Here is a 23292-nt window from a genome sequence, read left to right on the forward strand (position 1 = left end):
AAAAAAAAAAAAAACCACCACCACCAGAGACCCTAACGCAGAAACAGGAAATTCTGTTAATGCAACATTTATTAATTAAACATACACACATATGGCACACATACACACAAATCACCACATAACTATTATTCAAGTAAAATGCTATCTCACATAGCTGCACATGAATAATTAAAATCCCGGGCTCCAGCCTTCTGAGAAGGCAGTCACATGCCACAATCGAAAGTTAGTAAGTTACCAATAAAATAGATTTCTTTGCATTGTGCTTCTGATCTCTCTTCACGGAGTCTTTCCATGAGAATAAGGGGAAAAAAAGACACAACACGTGGCCTAAAATCGTGTTTGAAAGCCACTCAAAGGGGTAAATACAACAGATGAAGATAGGCCGTTGCAATGAGAACCCTTGCCTAGCTGGGGAAAGGAAACTGAGGAGCTTTCTCTAGGCCGCCAGACTTGTGTTATCTGGATAATTTCACCTGAGTCACGCGATAATTGCTGGCAAATTCTTGGTGAGAACTCGTTGGAGCGATGCCCAGAAAAGTGCTTCGTACACACGCGTTCAATAACATAAGAGAATGCCCGGTAAACGCAGGAAGATCAGTCTCTCCCTCAGGCTCAGGATCTCTAGATCAGGGGACGGCCAACGTGTTCTGTAAAGAGTCGGAGTAAATGACGTAGGCTTTGCAGGCCACACTGGCTGTGGCGCCAGTATTCAGCTCTGCTCACAAAGTGGCCGTGGATCCGATGTGAAATGAATGGGCGTGGCTGTGTTTCAATAGAGTTTTATGGATGGAATCGAAAATCTGAATCTCCACATGATTTTGTGTCGTGAAATACTATCCTTTTGATCCCCCCCCCACCCCCAGTCACTTGGAAATACAAACACCATCCTCAGCTCCGGGTTGTACAGAAACGGGTGGCAGGCCACATTTGGCTTGTGAGCTGTAGTTGGCCAACTCCTGGCCACACAGGCTCATGTTATTGAAAAACAAACCCTGAAAGACACTTTTCTTTCTTCCCACAACCCGGAACAATTTTACTAAACAGCAACCTATTTCCTTCCCAAATTGTTTTAATTACAAAATTAATCAAAGATATCGCAATGAGTCTCTGAACCTGAATTTATGTACCCGGTGAGCCAAATATACAAGAAAACTCCGATCTGCCACCCAGCCAAGGGATCCACTGGTTTTGCAAAGTGACGCATGTAACTTTGAGCGTATTCTCTCAACACCTCCAAGCATCCGTGTTCCTGACTTCTAACAAATAACATTATAGGAATTTTATTAACAGAAAACAGATGGACGTGCCCAAATCCTAATTAGAATGTTATGTAAAACAAGCCCCAAATTATAAAAACAAAAGGTAGAAATAAGCTGTCAATATGCTGCGTATGTGACTCTTGACAGGGCCTGGGGAGGCATGTCACCAGGAGGCAGATTTCTGGTCCTTCCTCCTGTGGGTATCGGGATGTGGCTAGAGTGAGGCAGGCTAAGTCAAGGGAGCTCCAGCACCGGCTCTAAGTTCCTCCGTCCCCATGGGCATTCTGGACCGCTAGTGACTTACCCAAGGCTCCCCCGTGGCGGAGGGACAAATGCTAAGTCACAGGGTGGAAATGGGGGGAGGGGTAGGAACTACTTTTTCCTTCCACTACCCAGAATACCCACAGAGTGTCAGTGGATTCTGCATACAGAGAGTAGGAAGGGAAAGAGCTTCCTCTCTGCCTGTACAGCCAGGAACAGCCTTTATTCCTTTTCCTCAGTGTATCCATATGCATGGGAGACATGTCCAGAAAGACCTACAATTTTCTTAATCAGAGCTCCTCTTTCCAAGTGAAAGGAGACACAGCATCATTTTTGTTACAAATGATGAGCTGTAAAAACTTACTGGAGAAGACGTGCCTGAATTTCAAGGCCTCACACCTCTTCCATTAGGCGGACTGGCAATTATGGAAGTTCATTTTCCTCTCGGGATCACTGTGGGGAGGCTGCTTGCTCTTGGGGGTGAGGACGGGAAGGGCAGGCTGCAGGCGACAGCTGCTCAGTCTTGGGTAGGAGTGCAGGCGGGCCCCAGCCTTCCTCACCTTGCAAAGCCACAGCTGGATGGGGGGCAGGGAGGGGTTCTGCCGCTACGAAGAATAATGGCCCCTTTACTGGCACCGAATTTTTTTCTTTCTTTTTTTGCAAACATTTCTGTTTCTGTTGGCCTCGCAATCTCCCATTGAACTAAGCAAGCCACATACAGCATCTCTCCTCTGCATGAGGGACGGACTGCCGAATGGCGCATCTATGGGAACTAAGCTCCCCCCCCACCCCCCAAGGGCTGCCGGGCCACGCCTTTGTGCCTTCCCTTCTCCCAGCTGCCTTTGCTGCTCTCTGCTTTCTGCCCAGGCTGACTTCCTCAAGGAGACAAAATGAAATGGAAAGCAGGATGGAGATGAGAGCATGATCTTTAAGTAGTAAATTTAGGATGATGAAGCTTTAACTGAAAGGGTCCCGGGGCGCCTGGCCGGCTCAGTCAGTGGAGCACGTGACTCTTGATCTTGCGGTCGTGAGTTTGAGCCCCATGCTGGGTGTAGAGATTACTGAAAAATAAGCTTAAGAAAAAAGGTCCAGAAAAAGAGAGGCGTGTTCTTTCTTTCCTCACAGAAACACAGGAGATTCTGTGCTACTTCGAAGTCTTAAAAATGATCAATTCAGTCTCTGTGGCAACATTTAGGAATACACGGCACGGGCGTGTAGAGCTGAGCCAGGAGATTGACAGGGACGGTGGGCCCACCTCTGCCCGGCCTATCCTCATGCTCAGGGGTCCTCCGGGCAGCCCTCTCTGGTGTGAGCTCAGAGCCACAGGGGAGATGGCGGGGTCACGGCCCAGGCAGTGGTGAGCCTCTGGGACGGCACACCCAGCTCTTGGTGGAGTCCCAGGGCTTCGCTCTATACACACAGTGCTGGTTCTTGGGGAGTCTGCGCCCCAGACGTATGGCATCTGCTGGTCCCTCATTAGGTAAGGGGAGGGGTGGGGCTCACCTGTGCTTAAGATCATGAGTATTGGAGGAGTTTGAAAAATCCCTAATTCCACTAACCTAGAATTTCACCTAGAATAATGGATGGCATGTCCCTGTATGTGCACGTCAGCTTCCTTTTTTTATTTTTCAAAGCACTGACGAGTCCTACAAGCCCCCGAAGCACACGTATTTGAGCTCTAGGTACTCGTCGATGCCGTACTTGGACCCCTCTCTCCCGAGGCCAGACTGCTTCACCCCGCCGAAAGGACACTCCACAGAGGAGATCAGTCCCTCGTTCACGCCCACCATGCCCACTTCCAGCCGCTCCGCCACTCTCCAGATCTGGGCTGGGTCTTGAGAGTAAAAATAACCTGTCAGGGGAAGAAAGGGCACACGCGGCTTATACAGTCGTTACAGACGTCGCGTCTAAAGCAGAGGATGCCACAGGCGACCTCTGTCTAGTCCTTTTCAGCATTCCCTTTCATCACGCCCATCACCACCACCCTTTCCGAACTGAACCCCCGTGGCCCCCGGGCCCAGAATCTCTCTCCTCCCATCTCTGCCTAACACGGATGGCCTAGTACAGGCTGCGGCCTCCTCTCCCCGCATCCTGTTGGGAAGGGACGAAAGGCGCGCCGGGCGCAGTGTCACCGAGGCACTCGGGCACACGTCCTACTGCAGCCTCGTGACAGGTCTGCACAGACAGCTGGGGGAAGGGCCTCCCCAGTGTGCGTGGCCTTCCTCTGGTTCCACGTACTTTGCTCACCCCCGGAGGGGAAGCTGCTACTGAGCAACCGTGTATCTATGTCTTTGTATCTTCCTCAGCGCGCTCCCCTCACTGCGGATGCTAAATGCAGATTTGCCAGTGCATTTATGTGCATACGCTGGTGTCCCGGCAGTGGGATACATCCCGTGGCCACCCTGACCATCTCCGAACTAAAAGGACGGTGGCCACTCAGGCTCCGTCTGCACGCACGGTCATTGCTACTTTCAGGGTCCCTGCGGTTCCCCTCGGTCTGGCTCAGGCCGCCAGGAGTCAGGCAGAATGGAAGAAAAAGACGTGGACTTCCAGGCATCAAGCCTCTGAGAACGTGGGAATTTTGGGGTGTGCGCTTCTCCACCCACAAGCTGCCCCCCAGCTCTCACCAGGAGCTCCCAAATGTGGGAAGGACCAGACAGGAGGCCGTGACCTTGCACAGACCCGCTCGTGCCCCCGAAAAGCAGCAGAACACACGCTACAATGGCGTTTCTGACTCAAAACCCAGGGGGATGTTTAAAAGGCAAACGCCAGCATCGGTTCCAGGAGTGGTTCTGATTCCCGCGGAGCCGGGAGCGCCTACCTGCCAGCCCAACGTCAGCTGCGTTAGCGATCGCCACAGCCTCCTCCTCTGTGTCGAACCTGCCAGAGTTAAAGGGGTTGTCAGCAAAATCTGTAGGGGAGAGGGCAAAGAAAACCGGCTCTCTGGTCTCCTGACTTGTTTCCCGAATAATGGCACGGAGTAAGTCGGGAGATCTGCAGAGACCCCAGGGCCGAGCACAGAAGCAAAGAGCCCCGCTGCTCAACACACACGGTTCCTCTCTGGCGAGAACGAGAGGCAAGCAGGCTGGCCATAGGGAACAGCGGCGACTTGGAACGTCAAACCAAATGCCTTCAAAAAGGATCACTGCTCTTGCTGCCTACCGAGACTTTGTAACAATCAGCAACCACTTTAGAAGCAAGCTGTCCCCAGGAAGCCGGGGGGCCAGGGCTCTGCATGCGTGCGCTCCTCCCTGAGATGAACAGCAGAGAAACCAAAGCCCCTTGCGGCCCCTTCCAGCTTTATCCCTTTCTTTCCAGAACAAGATTTGAGAAGCATTCTTCTGGGGCAAAGGGCTCTGAGCACCCCAGTTCTTAAATTCAGAGATCTGCCAGCAGCAGGAGCCAGCCATCTCTCTGGAGGAGATGGAGAAGGATAACAAACAGAATGATCTACAAGCCAGGAGGCAGCAACAGTGGGACAAAAGAAGATGTAGGAAACGGATAAGCATCCACAGCAAAACAAGGGAGAATGAGGAAGTGGGGAGACTCTATTATGGGGAAGAACAAAGAAGTAGAGATAGCATGGATGACAGTAACTGAAGGAACACGGTGGGTGGGCTGGGTGGCACAGTGTATGTATCTCAGGAATGGATGGCTCAGCGGGCAGGTGGCAGGGAGGGGATGTCCCGGAAGGTGTCGGGAACGGATGAGGAGGTACGATGAACAGAGCGAAGAGGAGCGGGGTGACACGGACGTGTCCCTATCACAGACCTCCTAGAGGCCGTTACGGAACGAATGGAGGGGAGAGAAAAACCTGCTGGAGAAACAGTGACCAGCAATTTCCCGGGACCAGACACACCCCTTAGATATTCAAGGAAGACATTAGGACCGCAGCGTGAAGACGCTCACGACGTGCCTCACCGGTAGAACTTAACGTCAGAGACCATGAGAAATCTTCATAGTCTCCCCAAAAAAAACTAGATCCTTTTCAAAGAAACAAGAACCAGACACCAACTTTCTCAGCAACGACTCCAGAAATAAGGAGACAGAGAAATGATACAGCATTGAACCTAGAAGTTTATCCAGGTTGATTATTACTGACTTTTGAACGTGAGACAAAACATCACCTAAGAGCACAGCAAGTGCATTTCCCTAACTCCCTCGAAAGAACTCCTTGAGGATGTGCTCCGAGGAGAAGAAAAATGATTTCAGCAGAAAACACAAAAGTCAGGAGGCAAAGTAAAGAAGCTGCTGAATTCTGTGCTCTGCATAGGCAATGATAAAAACAAATTATTTTAGAACCATGAATGGGAGTTGTTCTTCTGCTGACACTACACAGCCCTGCCTCTGCAGCCCCCCGTCCCAGCCCCAGGGCCTTGAAACGGCACTCGAACCGCGTTCCTTTCTTGGTGTCCTCCTTCCCCAATCCACCCGCTGGGTGGTCTTACTTGATAACTGGTGCCAGAGGCCCAAACGTCTCTTCGTGAGAGCAGAGCATGTCCCTGGTGACATTGCTGAGCAGTGTGGGCTCAAAGAAATTTTTTCCAAGTTGGTGTCGCTTCCCGCCCGTCACAACAGTGGCGCCTTTGGACACTGCGTCATTCACGTGCTTCTCTACCTGCGTGAAGAGAAGAGGAGGAGCCCGGGACAGCGGGCTTGAAGATACGCTGGAGAGGATACAATCTCTTAGAATGTTAAATCTGCAGAAAACTGTGCTTTTCTTCATTTCTTTTTCTTAAAAAAACAGGTTGAGAACGAGGTGCCCTCATGCCTTCTAGGTAGAAAGAACCAAATACGTGGAGACGCAGAGGCAGGAGGAGGGCATGTGGCAGGTGCAATGGCGCCTTCCCCTGCTCTTTGTTTTTCCGCTGTTCCATTTGACCATTTGTTGAAGGGTCTGGTATGACCTGACGTCCTTCTCGGCCCGGCACCCTGAAGTTGCCCTGACATTTGTTCTTTGCACTCTTTTTTGTTTTTGTTTTTTAACTTTATTTCTTTTGAGAGAAAGAGAGCGAGGGATGGCAGAGAGAGAGAGTGAGAGAGAGTGACTGGCTCCCAAGCAGGGTCTGCACTGTCAGCACAGAGCCCAACGTAAGGCTCGTGAGGTTATACCTGAGCCAAAACCAAGACGCAGATGCTTAACTGACTGAGCCCCCCAGGCGCCTCTGTTCTCACACTCTTGAGTTGGCTCCAGGTTCTTATGCCATGCTGTCCTCTTCACTTTCACTTTGTTCTAATGCATTCTTCTCAAGTGATCATTTTGAAAAAGGTGCACTGAAAATGGTGTGCTTCCTGAGTTTCCTGACACTGCGTGTCTCATGGTTTTGTTTTTGTTTCGTTTTTTTTTTAGGGGGGTGCAAAAAAGGTAGTTTTTGAAAGCACGGGGACAGGACCCATGGGCAGGAAGAGCTGCCTGCCATGTCTGATGTTTTTACCTTGTGTTGGTTGGTGGTCAAATTGTCATCCAATTTTCCTTCAGAACGCTAAGTACACGTCTCTATTTCTAGTGTTGTTGAAAAGCGCTTCCAAAATAGTTCTTGCCCCTTGGCAGGTAGCTTTCCCCCCCCATCTCTGGAAGCTTTTAGGATCTTCTATGTTCCTGACACTCCACTGTTCTAGCAGAATGGATCTGGGCTTTCTGCTTTCCTTCCACTTGGCAGTTGGTAAAGTCTTTCCATCCGAAGAATCATTTTCCCCTGGCTCTGAGTTTTCATTTCTCATTTTTTTGATAATGCTACTTCTTCCATGTCTGTCCTAGAGTTCCTGTAGCTAAAATGGATATGCCTCTCACCTCAGATTAATTCTGATTTCTTTTCAAATTTGTCATATTTTTCATTTGTCTTTAAAAAAAAAAACAACTTGTATTTATTAAGTAATCTCTACACCCAACATGGGGCTCAAACTCATGACCCCAAGATCAAGTCACATGCTCTACAGACTGAACCAGCCAGGTGCCCCTCATCTCTTTATCTTTTGCTTTAAATTCTCCTTGGTTCTGCCTTCCGTCTTCATGTACTGATGTTTTAAAAAAATTTGACCATGATGTGTTTAATTTCTGAAAACTCTCTTGTTCTCACTGCCTCCATTTTCACAGGACCTGCTTTTGTTTTGTAGATGCGCTATCTTCTCAGAAGCACACGGATGACGCTATGAGATCCTCAGAAAATTCCTTTCTGTTCCCAGACTCATCTGCTTCCTTGAGGGTCAGGTGTTCCTCTCATTGCTGAGGGTTTGCTCCAAACCCTGACTGTTCACCTTCCTCGTGAAGGACTGGCTGGGTGACGTGGGTGGCCTTTACAGTTTCCGGTCTCTCCCCTGAACAAGGGGACAATGGCAAGCTCAGGTTTATTCTGACGTGGCAGGCTTCACGTTAGGGACACCCGTGTCCCCAGAGGGCAAAGGCACACCAACTGAGGTTGGAGCCGTAGCTCACCTCCTGCCCAGAGCAAATGCCTACACTCTCCTGGTGGTGGCTGCGAGGTGCAATGGTGTAGGGACGGCCCAGAAAACTGTACAAAATATAATTAGTTGGCGCCATGTTTCCCCTGCTCCCATTCCTACCCTACCCACTTCTAGAAAGTTCCATCCTAAAAAATGGCACCCACTTCCCCTACAGGCTTCCCCTGGGAATGCTTTGTCCGCTTTGACTTTTGTATTAGCACCATCCATTCCTCCTTCCAGAAGTTCTCCACAACCTTTGGTCCCCGGAGACCTCCCAGGGGAGGACTCTTATTCTTGGCAGAATATGCCACGGGATTTCAGGAAAGGTAAATACTGGCTGGGGCACACTCCACCCTCCAGAACCGCCCTTTTTAATCCCTCGCCCCCTACCATGCTCTCAGAGTCCACTGTCTGCAACAAACCCCATTAGCCGTCATGGCTTACCTTCCACGATTTATAGCTCGAAAACTAATTATATTTAACAAGGGCCACCTCTTTGCCCCCAGACAGAATATGGTCTGCCCTTTTCTGGTCATGTTAGATGTCATGTGCAGTGTCCCCCCCACCCAGATTTACCCTGTGACTGTGGGTATACTAAAGCAGGCACAATGGATTTTTGCAGACGAGAGGTTTTCTACTAAACTCTGAAAAACATCCTTCACCTTCCTTGTTCGAAGTCCTGGGACACAGCGCCCTCTAGAGGCCAATGGTTGCACCTTCGCTTTGGCAGGAACACCAAAATCTCTAGAACAGTGGTCTCCCAGGCTGGCAAATTAAAAACAGCGGGGGCACTTGAAAAACTCTCAGTGCTGAGGCCCTACTCACACCCCGTCTCCTCAGGAAGGACACTGGCATCTGCAGTTGTGAAAGGCACAGGGCGGGTTAAGAACCAGCACTCTGTCCCTCGAGCCACAGCTAGTTCAGACCCAAATCGTCTCCGCTGGCAATCAAGGCACAGGGTCCAAAGTCACATCAAAAATGCAGGTGGTACCAAATACACTTTAATGCATGTTCTCTACTAGGGCAATGCCAAGGCAATCACTAGACAGTTATCAGAGCTCTGTCAAACCTCAGTGCTTCCCTTGGCTCCCGCTGGGTGAGGCAACAGACGTGGGTCTTTGGGCCACCTCCTTTCTTCCCTGCACATCAATCTCCAGCCTCCATTTTCTGTCCAACTTAAATTATTCCATTAAAATCCTTTCTATTAATAGAGACTTATCTAAAGAGCATACTGGATTTTCATATCACAAGAAAGTTCCTTGTAGGTAACTCTAAAAAGGATAAGGTTTTTGCCCCCTTATTTATTTAATTCCAGGGTCATTAACATACCACATTCTAGTAGTTTCTGGTATATAATACAGTGATTCAACAGTTCCAGACATCACCCAGTGCTTATCATGATCGGTGTACTCCTAAATCCCCATCACCTATTTCACCCACCTCTTTCCCCCTCTGGTGACCACCAGTGTGTTCTCTGTGGTTAAAAGTCTGATTTTTCTTGAGTCATTTCTTCTTTGTTTTTTTTTTTCTTAAATTCCACATATGGTTGAAATCTTATGGTATTTGTCTTTCTCCGACTGACTTATTTCACTTCACGTTATACCCTCTAGATCCATCCATGTTGTTGCAAATGGCAAGATTTCATTCTTTTTTTTTTTTTATGGCTGAGTAATGTGCCACTGTATATATGTATCTTCTTTATTTAAAAGGATTATTAAAAGGATATATGTATCTTCTTTATTTAAAAGGATTATGTTTTAAAACAGGAGATTATGTTTTAAAACACCAAGGGCAGAACTCTCGCCCAGCTAGTGATCTATCTAGACCGTGACTTTCTTTGAACAAACAGATCGTTCCTAAAAGCAGTCTCTCTCTCCTGGCATTTGTAAATACTGGGTGTGGCTTCTGTTCCTCTGCATCTCCCTACCAGATGCTTTTGTCAAGGATTCTTCTGAAGGGCATTTTGTTGTCAATGGAAGCCAGCATTTCAGCTGAAACACCCATGATTTCAAAAATAAAACCAGTCTTCCTTTCCTTTTAGCTGTTCAAAAATTTAAAGAACTTTGTCTTTCAAGATCCTAATTCCTGAGGCAGCCAGGGATAGAATGATCACCACTATCAGAGAAAATTTAGGGAGGGCAGTAGGAGATCTAAAGTAACAGAGCTTGGGGCGCCTGGGTGGCTCAGTCGGTTAAGCGTCCGCCATCAGATCAGGTCATAATCTCATGGTTCGAGTCTGAGCCCCGTGTTGGGCTCTGTGCTGACAACTTGGATCCTGGAGCCTGCTTCGGATTCTGTGTCTCCCTCTCTCTCTGCCTCTCCCCAACATGTGCGTGTGTGTGTGCTCTCTCTCTCTCTCAAAAATAAACATTAAAAATAAAGTGATATCTCATGAGCACTCAGTGTAATGACAGAGCCAGAAAAGCTTATAAGCCAGATGATATCATTTATTTAATTCATGCAAATGGGCAGAAATACACTTTTTTCTGATTTCTCCATTGTTTCCAAAACAGCCTTGCTGGGCACCTTACTAAAGTGTTTTTTGCTAGTTAAAGCTCTTGACACTGAAACCATGAAATGTAACAGAAAAGCAAATGAACTTACCTTTTCTACCGCCTTTTCATCAATTAATGGGCCTTGAGTAGTTCTCTCCTCAAAGCCATTACCCACACGCAGGTTCATTTTAATTGCCTCGGCAAATTTCTTCACAAAAGAATCGTGGATACCCCTTTGCACCAAGAAACGGTTTGAGCAAACGCAAGTCTGGACAGAAAAAAAACCCAAACCAAATTCACAAGACCATTTGTCAGAAGCTACTCACCCAACCAATAAACGTGTCACTGTTGCTATCAGATACTCAATGTGAAAACACTTCCCCAAGTGGCTCTTGTCCTGTGTCCAACCTGCCATATTCCTCCCCATGTGGTTGGGGCCCTGAAGATGAATGCACAAAGTGCTCATTGTTCTCCAACCTTGTCCATAGCTGCCTCACCTTGAGGTTAAACAAGTAAGCAAGTACAAACATCTGCACAAAAAAGAGAAAGCCACCTGACTCAAGTTTTTTCCAAAGGGTTAAGTAAGCCATTATGAAACAAACAGGAAGAAAAAAGGAGCATAAAAAAACAGTAACTCCACAAGAGACAGTGATGCTGCAGTGACAGAGCAGGAGCAGGAAGGAAGGCAGTCAAAGACTGACTTCTATCTACTAGCTTATTAAACTATTTAAGGGTTTGGCTGAATTTGACATTTTGAAAATGGCCGTTCTTCCACGTCAACCTAAATTATTGAAAAGACCTTTGTTTATTTTTTCCTAATTAGACCTAATATTTTAAAATTATAAAATACAACCACATTATAGGAATTGCAGTTATCACTGATAGATTTTCTTCCTGTATGTTTTTCTTAATCATGTATTTTTCTAGTAGAAACTATCTACTTATATATAGATAGATAATTTTGCATTCTATGCATTTTTACTGGCTTAAATCAACATACCTCAGAGTTGTAGCTTTATAACTCTGAAGGTTACACATATTGGCATTTTACGTTTCTAAAACAAAACACAGGTATTTCGGAAACAACCAAGCTATTTAAGGTTATATGAAAGGGGAAAAATTAATTACCAAAGGTCAACACAAGGATGAAAACTATTTGATACAGAGTATTATACAAGATTTCACCTTTTTTCCCCCACAATATAATCTTCCAGGGAGTTTTTATTCTGTCTGTGGAATGCATTTAAAACCACTTATTGGGGCACCTGGGTGGCTCAGTCCATTGAGCATCTAACTCTTGATTTCAGCTCAGGTCATGATCTCATGAATCATGGTATCGAGCCCCAAGTTGGGCTCCATGCTGCCAACATGGAGTCTGCTTGGGATTCTCCCTCTTTCTCTCTGCCCCTCCCCTACTCACATGAGCTCTTGCAAAATAAATAAATAAACTTAAAAAAAAAAATAAAACCACTTATTGATGGTACTCTGAGACAAAGTGCTTAAGGATATTTTGTAAGAAGCCAGGTTTCTGGCAACAGCCTGGAGAGAAACCAGGAGACAGGCCCCTTGGTCCACAGTCCCAGCTCCTTAGCAGTACTGGCTGGCACCACGACCCAGGGACGTAGGACTTCAAGTCAAACAGTCTCTCCAGAGTTTCGTTGCCTTATCTGTAAAATGCAGGGTTTGTATCAGGTCACTTTGAAGGTCCGTACCAGATGTGTTATTCCGAGATTTCCTTGGAGGTGTGAACTCGGGCCGCCACTCCGATGGCAACCTGGACACCCCCTGGGCACCTGTACCGTGTGCCTGTCAGGCCGCCTCCACCTCAGGGACAGTGAGACCCAGGCAGCAGGGTTTTGAGTTTTTCCAGAACCATCTCAACATTTTCCTACTTTCTTTTCCTTAAGACTGTGGGCCTCAGACCCCAGCTGTTCAGGCTGTTTTGTGTCTGAGGAGATGACTTTACCTGTGCAGCAGAGAAAAGCCCGGTGAGGGAAAACTGAAGATAATAACTAAGGCGAGGGAATAACTGACGAGTAGGAAGAGAACAGTTTGATTAAAAAAAGAAAATCTGTTCATGAAATTCCTCGTTACACCTTATTTCCATTTGGACCCTCTGAGCCCGGAATAGTCACTGGCAAAAAGAGGGCCTTAAGAAATACGTGCTCAAAGAGTAAAGAAAGAATTACGGAAGGAACCTACAAGTTTCCTTCCAGGAGGTGAGCCAGGTGGTAAGATCTTTGTGAAACACACACACACACACACACACACACACACACACACACACACACACCCTGAAAATCGCCGCGGGACTCACCTGTCCAGAGTTCCTAAATTTGGATGCCATGGCTCCTGCGACAGCCTGGTCCACGTTGGCACTGTCGAAGACGATGAACGGGGCGTGGCCGCCCAGCTCCATGGAGACCCTCTTCACAGAGCCAGCTGCGTGGTGCAGCAGTATCTGCAACAGAGCACAGACTCCGTGAGCACCAGGCAGGAGCAGCTACCCAGCCACCCGCACCGGTAAGCCTCTGTTTCCCACAACTCCCCAGCAATGGAAAAGCCAGGCGCACAGTAGTGTACGTGGGATGATGGTCTGTATAAGAAAAGGAGGAAATGAGAACGTCTATTTCTAGGGGCACCTGGGCAGCTCAGTCGGTTGAGTGTCTGACTCTTGGTTTCGGCACAGGTCTTGCAGTTCATGGGATCGAGCCCTGCATCAGGCTCTGCACTGACAGTGCAGAACCAGATTGGGATTCTCTCTCTCTTGGGATTCTCTCCCTCTCTCTCTCTGCCCTTCTCCCGCTGGTGCTCACACATTCTTTCTCTCTCTCAAAAATAAGACAGAACACATATCTCTATTTGATAAACAGTAGGAAGGTATCAAGAAACAAAGAGAATTTACTTATAGAAGGGAGGGAGTCAGGAGCAGGAGAGAGCCTTCTGAATGTGAGCGTGTTTACATCGTCTGGCTTCTTGAACCATCTAAGTGTATTACCTATTAAAAAATTATGTGGTGGGGCACCTGGGTGGCTCAGTAGGTTAAGTGTCCCACCTCGGGTCAGGTCATGATCTCACTGCTCATGAGTTTGAGCCCTGCATCGGGCTCTGTGCTGACAGCTCAGAGCCTGGAGCCTGTTTCAGATTCTGTGTCTCCCTCTCTCTCTGCCCCTCCCCCACTCACACTCTGTCTCTCGCTCTCTCTCAAAAATAAATAAATGTTAAAAGAAACAAAAAAAATTAAAAAAAATTACGGGACAATTGGCTTAATCATAATAGAGGGAAGATAATAAAATCTCCCAGAATCCCATAGCCCATAGCTTAGCACTGATAAAATTTTGACGTATACTGATTCAGAATATGGTCCCACACACAAGTTTATATATATGTACTTCCTCTTTTTTTTTTTTAAAGAAAACAATGGTAGATTTATACAGTTTTGTATCTGTACCTTTATCTTCCCAATTAACCACATATCTGGAACATCTTAACACTTTCATAGCACTTTATACCATATTCCTTTAGTGTAACACTATAACGTGAAGATTCTCTTATGTTAGTACATGTTTCTAGACCATTCTTTTTTTTTTAATGTTTATTTTTGGGAGAGCGCAAGCAGGGGAGGGGCAGAGAGAGAGGGGGACAGAGGATCTGAAGCAGGCTCTGGGCTGACCGCAGCGAGCCCGATCTGAGGCTCAAACTCACAAACTGAGATCATGATCTGACCTGAAGTCAGACGCTCAACTAAGCCACCCAGGCACCCCTAGAACATTCCTTTATTCCATCACATGGCTGTTTCATAAATTTATTTAGCCCCCATCTGTTGGAAATTTAGCTTCCTAATTCCTTGCTGTTAAGAATAACACTGCAATTATTCTCTCAGTATAAATTTGTAGAACGACGCACAACTGTAAAGCTTTTTAAGGAAACGAACAAAAAGGCCTTTCTATTTCTGTAAGGACCTTTCTACTACCTACAATTTTTGTTCAATTCCAAGACCTCCATTCCAACATCAGTTGTATGTTTCTGGAAACTTTATTCCAGATCATGAAAGAAATGCGCATCTCACAACTGAGGAAACACAACGGATAGATTTCAGCCACTTCCTGGGCAACAAATCCTGAGAGCTCCAGCTGTGCTCACCCCTCGGTACGGTCAGAAGCCTGGGTCAGGTTCACAGTAAGCGACACTATCCAAAATGTCTCCAGAGGATGATCAGACATTACTTTATGCAACAAACCTTTCAACACTCTGCTGAGAATGTTCCTTAAGAGGTTGATAACGATGAACTAGTATTTTCACAGTCTCCAAGGAAAATATGAGAACGACATCTATTTTCTCTGACACTTAAGTCACGTACCTTTCCGGTAGCTGTTGAGCCAGTAAAGGAGATTTTGGACACCAGAGGGTCAGTACAAAGTGCTTCTCCTACTTCCTTGGCCTTCGCTCTGGAGCAGGGAATGACGTTGTACACGCCGGGAGGAATTGCAGCCTGGTCCGCGAGCTACAGAAACGGCGGGGGGGGGTTGGGGGGGGGACAGCACGTGATCAAACCGGAACCGGGAAGAGAGAAACAGCTGTTTAAATCCAGAACAAACTGGGGGAAATACTAAATTGACCTTGCGGACAGACTAAGAATATATTTGGACCTGGAATGAGATCCTTATTCATGCCAAGGTGATATTAAATGTGTTGTCACACACTGAGCTATTTTACGGCATGAGTTTTCATGCCACTTTCTGTTTTCAAAAATAAAGAGAAAAAACGAAAAAAGCCCCTTGGATTTCTTCCCTGAAAAATGGGAGGAGAGTTCAAGAAGCTTGGGGTTCACCTGTAGAAGGCACGCAGGGGTTAGAGCCGCCCACAGGTGACCTCGCAGGGCAGCGGCGAGGAAAGGGAGGCGACGCCCGGGCCGCACACCAGGGCCGAAGGGAGCCAGCACGCCGACCCGCCAGCGCCCGGGCCCGGACCCCGCGCTCCTTCCACGCTGACCCTCCGTGGGTCAGCCGCTGCTGGAATCACCGTCACGTCCGAACCTCCCGAACAGTCAACACTGCAGGAACCTGACTGGGGATTCTGGGAAGACGGTGGGAACAGCAGAGTGTTGCACCCTGAGTCCCCTGGTAAACCCAGCGAGGGCAACGACACGGCCAAACCGAAGTATCGGGGACGAGATGGGCAGCGGCGTGCGCAGGACGGTCGGCGTGTTTCCCGCGCCGCTGCGCTCACCCGTCCGACTGCCGCGAAGACTGCAGTCGGGACAACCGCGTGGCCGACCCCCCCCCCCCCCGCGCTGCGCGAGCACCGGGCACCTGCCCCGCAGCCTTGTGGGAGAACCGACAGCCTGGCGGCTTGCTCCGGCCCGACCGGTGGGTGCGGACGGAAGCCGTGCGACGGGCGGGCCACGGAGGAGCCCAAGCGGCCCCCAGGTGCTCGCGGAACGCAGGGCAGGCGCCCCCAGAGCGGCCGCTGTGACCGCCCAGCGCAGCAGCAGGTGCCGGCCAGAGACTCCGCACAGAGGACGGGGAGGGGGTGGGGGTGGCGGGCGCGGGAGGACAGAGAGCATCTTTAGGGCAGCCTAAAACATGTGTACAGATGTCAGAAAGTCCCCCATCGTTGCTTTTTCTCAAACGTCAGACTTAAAATAACTACTAGTCAGTTAAAACCCAACACCATCCAGCATGAGACGCAGCTAAAGGGGCAGGTTTTCAATCTGCTGCTTGGACTTGGTCAGCTCGGTACGACCGCGGGGGAGAGGCTCACCTCGGCCAGGGCCAGGGCGGAGAAGGGCGTGTGCTCGGCGGGTTTCACCACCACGGTGCAGCCGGCGGCCAGGGCGGCCCCCACTTTCCTGGTGATCATGGCGCTGGGGAAATTCCACTGGGGTGAGAAGAGCAGAGAGGAGATGAGAGACTCTGGACCGCCCGGTTGTTCAAAGGCAGGCAGGTCGGGAAGTCAGTCAACAGATGCCATTGCACACACCGACTCCCAAAGCAGTGCTCCTGCTCCTCCTGCACAGGTGAGCTCTCAGAACACCTGACACCCGTCCTCCCGGGTGACTCTGGGGACAAAGGCTCACCAACACAGGGAACATTTTCAGAATTTAAAACAGTACAAGAGTATCCACACCAGGAGTTGGCAAACTTTTTCTGTAAAGGCCCAGATCGTAAAAATTTAGGCTCTGGGGGATGTACAGTTTCTGTCTCAAGTACTCCGTGGTTTTTTTTTTTTTTTTTAACTTTTTAAATTTATTTTTGAGACAGAGAGAGACAGAGCATGAACGGGGGAGGGGCAGAGAGAGAGGGAGACATAGAATCGGAAGCAGGCTCCAGGCTCTGAGCCATCAGCCCAGAGCCCGACGCGGGGCTCAAACCCACGGACCGCGAAGATCGTGACCTGAGCTGAAGTCGGACGCTTAACCGACTGAGCCACCCAGGCGCCCCAAGTACTCCGTGGTTCTTTTTTTTTTTTAATTTTTTTTTTTTTCAACGTTTATTTATTTTTGGGACAGAGGGAGACAGAGCATGAACGGGGGAGGGGCAGAGAGAGAGGGAGACACAGAACCGGAAACAGGCTCCAGGCTCCGAGCCATCAGCCCAGAGCCCGACGCGGGGCTCAAACTCGCGGACTGCGAGATCGTGACCTGGCTGAAGTCGGACGCTCAACCGACTGCGCCACCCAGGCGCCCCAGTACTCCGTGGTTCTAATGTGAAGGCAGCCACAGACAGTACGTGCAGGGATGGGTGTGGCTGTGTCCCAATAAAACTTTATTCACAAATACAGGCAGCAGGGCTGGGTTAGGCCTGAAAGCTGTACTTGCCTGGCCCTCTAGGAGAAAACATTAGCAAAGGTAATTTTCCAAATGGCAGGTGATTTAGTACTTCCTTCTCAACATTTATAGATCTATATTTGTAGACCTCTCCCTATTTTATTTTGACAAATACTTGCATAGTGCCGATTCTGTGCCAGGCACTATTCTAAGCACTTTTAAATTATAATTGAATCCTCATCAACACCCAGTGAGGTCAGTATTATTATCCTGGAGGACAATGAGGACATCCGTTGGGGAAAATTGAGACAGAGCAGTTAAGTAACTTGCCCAAGGTCACACAGCTTGTGAACATCTAGTTCCGGGTCACACGGAGTCAGTCTAGGCAGTAAGGGGGGGCGTCAGCCTGTGACTCTGCTGAGCCAGGGAAGAAAGCGGTCTCGGGACCAGCGGGCACTGTAGGTGAACTGACACAAGAAGGCTGGCAGGCGGCAGGCCCTCTGGTGGCCCAGACAGGGCTGGGTGCCCTACCAGCGTATCGTGGCTCTGTCCAGGCAGACACAATGTTGTATTTCTTAGCCTTTTCACCTCCAGAACCTGGCCCACTGCACGCAAACACTTAGCTGTTGATGATAACCATAAACTCAGCATAAAAATGTCCCCAAACCACAGCACGTTCAATGTGTCACATCCTGTCTCTAGGAAAAAAGACCTTTGCAGATGTGCTAGAGCCGCTGCCATGAAGCAGCCTTTAAGCCACGTCAGAAAAGCCACTGGGTCCTGCGGTGGGTCCCCCCACCTCTGCAGGCATTAGAAACAGGCCTCCCCAGCCGCCACCCCACACCAGGAATCAGGGAGCAAGGGCAGGTGACAGCCCCCGGCAGGAGCACACGTCTCCCCGAGGAAGAGCGAGGTGTCCCTCGCTGCGTCTCCTACCCCAGGCCCCTGCCCATCCCGTCGGTCCACCTACCGGCGTGATGACCGCGGCCACCCCGAGGGGCTGCTTCAGGACCAGCGCCCGCTTCTCCTTGGCGGGGGTGTAGATGACGTCTCCGTAGACGCGGCGGGCCTCCTCTGAAAACCACTCTAGGAAAAGGGCGGAATAGGCAACTTCCCCCTGTGCCTCCTTCAGCGGCTTCCCCTGGACCAGATCGGAAAAGGACACATTCAGAGGCGCCTGGGTGGCAAGGTCCGTTAAACGTCCAACTCCCGATGTCAGCTCAGGTCATGATCTCAGGGGATCGCGGGTTCGAGCCCCGCATTGGGCTTTGTGCTGTGTTGACAGCACGGAGCCTGCTTGGATCCGGTCTCTCCTCTCTGCCCCTGCCCTACTTGCGCTCTCTCTTCCGAAGTAAGTAAACAGACTTAAAAAAATTAAAAAGAGAAAAGGACACATTCACTGCCTTCTAACCACAAAAGCCTGACTCCGCGCCTGGAAATTCTTCCAGGCCGCATGCACGGCAGACGAGTCTCCTGCCCCTCACAAAACCCATGTGGTTGTTGAGAAATTCGGTGACCCCAGCAGAAGTCTTGGAAAGCAGAGTTACAAACGGTGACAGAAAGCAACGAGCCCCACCCAAGCCACAATCCTGTTCGCATCCAAGATAGTGGCAAGTGTGTCTCCTCCTTTGTTCTCCTCCTAACATCTTCCCGAGGGTGGGACCCTGGTGTCACATGACTGTTACAGCTACCAGAAGCTACAGGCTCGTTTTCAACGTACAAAAACAACATGAAAAAAAATCAACCGTACCAATCACATGGAAACAACTGGGAAAAAGCATTATTCACATAGTTTCACTCAAAATCTATTTCTTACGTGTTATGGTTATCACCATAACCTCTCCTCCCACCTTCAGTACAGTTTGTTCTCTGTATTTAAGAACCTCTTTTTGTCCTTTCTACTTTTCCTTTGTTTGTTCCGTTTCTTAAATTGCACATAGAAGGAAATCATAAAATGTACCAGTCGTTCTTGGACTGATTTATCTCGCTTAGTGTAACACTCCCTAGCTCCATCCGTGTTTCTCTATGTCACTCAAGTGTGCAACATACAAATGGTTCTAGCAACGATGAGGGCCTGGCTTCATTAGCAACAGTTGGTGCCGGGCACAAGAATTAGTTGGTATCTATGGGGGTGCCTGGGTGGCTGGTTAGGCATCTGACTTTGGCTCATGATCTCACGGCTCATGGGTTCGAGCCCCACATCGGGCTCTGTGCTGACAGCTCAGAGCCTGGAGCCTGCTTCGGATTCTGTGTCTCCCTCTCTGTCTGTACTCCCCACCTCCACCACAGCCCCCCTCACCCCCCGCCCTCTCAAAAATAAATAAACATCAAAAAAAATTTTTTTAATAAATAAACATTTAAAAAAAGGATTAGTTGGTATTTGACCATTAGGTGAAGAATTCCCATTTTCTTTAGCTGCAGAACAGCCCTGAAGTTAGAGGCTTTCCCAAGTTTTGCCTGAGAATTCCAGGGCATTTTCTTAGGGTAACAAGTTAGGACCTTGAACTTACACTTTCAGCTGTAATGATCTTGGCAAGGTCATCCTTATTTTGCATCATTAAGTCGTACCATTTCCGAAGTAATGAACTCCTCTCCTGGCCGAGGAATAAAAACAACAGTCATACAAAATAACCTTCCGTGTCCCCTCACTCTCGGGGAGACACAACTTGACCTTCTTTCTTTTTTGAGGCATAATCCACATATAACATTATGTTAGTTTCAGGTGTACAGACCCCTCTTTGATAAGTAATGAGATTCCATTTCAAGTTGCACATAAAGGCGTGTGCGGAGTCATAAATCGTGAAAGAGAAAAGCAGCTTCTTTGGAACAGTGCAAATATGAACAATTTCCCCGCACACAGGTACAGTTTCCTGCTGGCCCTGTGCTCTGCCAGGTAGGAATCTGGTGACTACAGGCCAGCACTTCCTCTGGGTGAGAGAGGAAAGACCGTTCTAGGGGGCCTAGCTCGGAGAAAGCAATCAAATATCTGAGTACATGGTCTGCTCGATGTAAAGCACACGCTCTGCCTGAGAGAGAACGAGCGAAGACGGGAAACGGCGTAAGAACTGCAGGGATACAAAGTGGATTCTGCTGGTGGCAGAAAACACAATGTCCAGGCCGAACCCCGGGGGCCAGGGGAGGCAACGAACCATCCTCAGTATGCACAGCCTGGGTTATGGGCTAATGGGGTCCGCCCAAAACAGACATGTTGCAGGGGCACCTGGGTGACTCAGTCAGTTAAGCATCCAACTTCAGCTCAGGTCATGATTTCATGGTTCGTGAGTTCGAGCCCTGTGCCGGGCTCTGTGCTGACAGCTCAGAGCCTGGAGCCTGCTTCGGATTCTCAGTCTTCCTCTCCCTCTGTCCCTCCCTCACTCTCACTCTGTCTCTCAAAATAAACAAACATTAAAAAGTTAAAAAAAAAAAAAAGAAGGAAGCAGCCTTGACTTTGGATTTCTAGCCCGCAGAACTGAGCCAATCTGTTTCTGTTGTTTGAACCATCAGGCTTGTGGGGCAGCTCCCAGAAACTTCCACAGCCTTTGTGAGGAGCTGTGTGAGCATGCAGGGCTCCAGCAGGGAGGCTCACGGTGCACGGAGTCACGTGGGGCACAAGTCCCAGAACGCCCACCTGAGCAGGGGTGAGTGGTGGATGGTGAACTCTGAGCCTCTCGCAGCCAGGTTCCTCATCCAAAACAAGGATTGAGTATCTACCTCATAGAGCCATCAAAAGGACTAGAGGAAGCACCTGTTAAGCACCAAGAACAGTACTCAGATGTGGCAGGCACCGTAACGGCCCTCAGAGACGGCCTCACCCTAATCACTGCAACCTGTCAACCTGTTACCTTACGTGGCAAAAGAGATTTTGCTGGTGTGATTACGTTAAGGACCTCGAGGTGAGGAGGGTAGCCTGCATTTCCCAGGTGGGCCCAATGTAATCACAAGGTCGCTATAAGAGAGAGGCAGGAAGGTCAAAGGCCAAGTAGCAGCAGAAAAAGAGGCCGGAGTGTGGGACCGCCTCAAGAAGCTGGGAAAGGTGACGAAACCCCTAGAGCTTCCAGAAGGAACACAGCCCTGTCCACACATTTTGGACTTCTGACTTCCAGAATAGTAAGGGCATTTGTGTTGTGTGAAGTCACGAAGTTTGTGGTAATTTGTTACAGCGGCCACAGGAAACCAACGCGCCGGCTTATGAGGCGCCTGTAAGTACCCAGCTCCCTTCTCCCCTGAGCTCCTCCAGGAGGTCCCAAGGTGGGAAACGGGAGGTCCTAAAACACGTGAAAAGAACGCTGTGAGGCAAAAAAAAAAAAATGTCAACAGGAAATGCAAGACCTGTGCTATTGAGAGAACGGAGAATAGTGAGGCTGTGAGCTCGCTGGGATGGGCCCAACGGCAGAATCAACAGGTGAACTCGACCTCCGCAACGGGTGGGCGGGCGGGACGTGAAGGCCTAGGGAAGAGGGCTGAGGGCGGGGGTGGACGGCACAGGCCTGGGGACAAGAAGGGAGGGTCACGGTGTCCACACAAGCCGTATCGGAGCCCAAGTCTCATAGCTGCAGAGGTGGGCCTGTCTTCCTAGGCAAGGCGGGGCCCCTTACTTCCTCAGGAAAATGCTCCGAGATCCTTCCAAGAAGGAAGGAGAGAAGGCCCGAGCTCCTGGAGGACAAGCTGATGCCACGTGTTCACGTTCAAGGGCACGGACGTCAGGTAGGTGATGTGAACACCCGGGACTGTGTCAGTGAGCCGTCCCGGCACCAGCCCTGGGCTCAAACAACCACCGGAGCAGAGGTGGGGGCAGAAGAGCTGCGGACGCCTGCAACACCGCCAGCTCCTGCCCGCCCCCTTCCCCGTCTCAGCTGGTGGTCACTCCTTCCGGCCCCGCTATTCTGGCCAGAGACCCTGGGGTCCCGGCTGACCCCTCTTTCTCTCACACCCTGTCACCGCCAGGGCCTCCAGTTACCTGCACGGTCACAACAGACCCTTCCGAGGACCGCCCTGCTTCAAGCCTCAGTCACTGCCACCAGCCCCCTAAGGGGCCTCCACCGCCCCTCCCTCTCGTGCTGTGCCTACAGTACCCTTTCCAGATGCGACCACCTGAGTGCGAACCCTGGGACGGTGCCCCACCTCCCTCAAGGTAAAACCTAGTCCACGCTCCCCTCTGGATCCAGCAGGCCATCCCCTGTCTCTCCCGCCCCCAGAGCCTCCCCACCCCCTTGCTGCTCTACAAATGGGCCAGGCAGGCTCCTGACTTGGGAATCTTGGTCCAGTGCCTTTATCCTTGCAGCTCGTGTCCTCTGGGAAGCTACCCCGATGCTCAGGCTGAATTGTGTCTCCCCCTGCTGCGCCCCTGGTATCTCAGAACAGGGTCTTGAAAGAGGTTATCAAGGCTCAACGAGGCCATACAGGTGGGTCTTCACCCAACACGACTAGCGTCTTTACGGGAAGAAGGTAAGGACACGGACAGGTAGAGAGGGAAGGTCGTGTGAAGACGACCACCTGCAGGCCCAGGAGATGCCCGCCAGCGCAGCGCCCTTCCACGCAGGCCGAAACCTGGAGCACGGTCCTGCACCACGCCCGACGACCCAGGCTGAGCCACCTGAGCTCACCTCCCGGCCCCCCGCCCAAGGTCAGGCCCCTCGACCTGCTCGACCCACCCTCGGCTCGCTGCTCAGTTCATGTTACTCCTCCGGCTTCTGCCTGCCAGGCTGGACGTTTCCAGAGGCTGGAGGGCGGCGCGTGGCCCCAGCCCCCCCGCACCGCGGTCGGGACCACGCCGACGCTCCAAACTTCCCCGTGGCTCGCCTCTGCTCTCCTTTCTACGACATCGTGCCCGGCGCATCGGGGAGGGGGGAGCGACGCGGCCGGTTTCCCTATGGGGCAAGCCCGGGCCCCCGAGCGCGCTCACCTTGGCCGAGACGCCCCTCCAGCTGCAGAAAGCCTCGTAGGCGGCGCGCACCGCGGCGCGGGTCTCGGGCACCCCGCAGTCGGCCACCAAGCCCAGCTGGGCGCCGCTGGCCGGGTCGTGCACGGGGAAGGCGGCGGCGGCCGGGAGCCAGCGGCCGCCCACGAA

The 23292-nt window shown here is 50.2% G+C and overlaps 2 protein-coding genes across 2 annotated transcripts in view; one reads left to right on the plus strand and one right to left on the minus strand.

Annotated features, from left to right (window-relative positions):
- Positions 1 to 51: 51 nt before the first annotated feature.
- On the minus strand, positions 52 to 23292 carry ALDH5A1 (aldehyde dehydrogenase 5 family member A1; the record flags this gene model as incomplete). The annotated part of the gene is made up of 10 exons (XM_040460489.1): positions 52 to 3372; positions 4342 to 4400; positions 5969 to 6138; positions 10566 to 10724; positions 12774 to 12917; positions 14817 to 14960; positions 16220 to 16336; positions 18196 to 18366; positions 19736 to 19819; positions 23128 to 23292. Coding segments are annotated over 10 exons (1419 nt in total), but the record flags the coding sequence as incomplete, so codon positions are not given.
- GPLD1 (glycosylphosphatidylinositol specific phospholipase D1) overlaps positions 22473 to 23292 on the plus strand; it is a 70046-nt gene continuing 69226 nt past the window's right edge. The window contains exon 1 of the mRNA XM_040460724.1: positions 22473 to 22627. The gene's annotated coding sequence lies outside the window, so the exon portion shown is untranslated. The remainder of the gene's footprint in view (positions 22628 to 23292) is intronic.

Source organism: Herpailurus yagouaroundi, unplaced genomic scaffold (genome assembly GCF_014898765.1).
Source record: "Herpailurus yagouaroundi ecotype Mexico unplaced genomic scaffold, PumYag 250, whole genome shotgun sequence".
Classification (NCBI taxonomy): domain Eukaryota; kingdom Metazoa; phylum Chordata; class Mammalia; order Carnivora; family Felidae; genus Herpailurus; species Herpailurus yagouaroundi.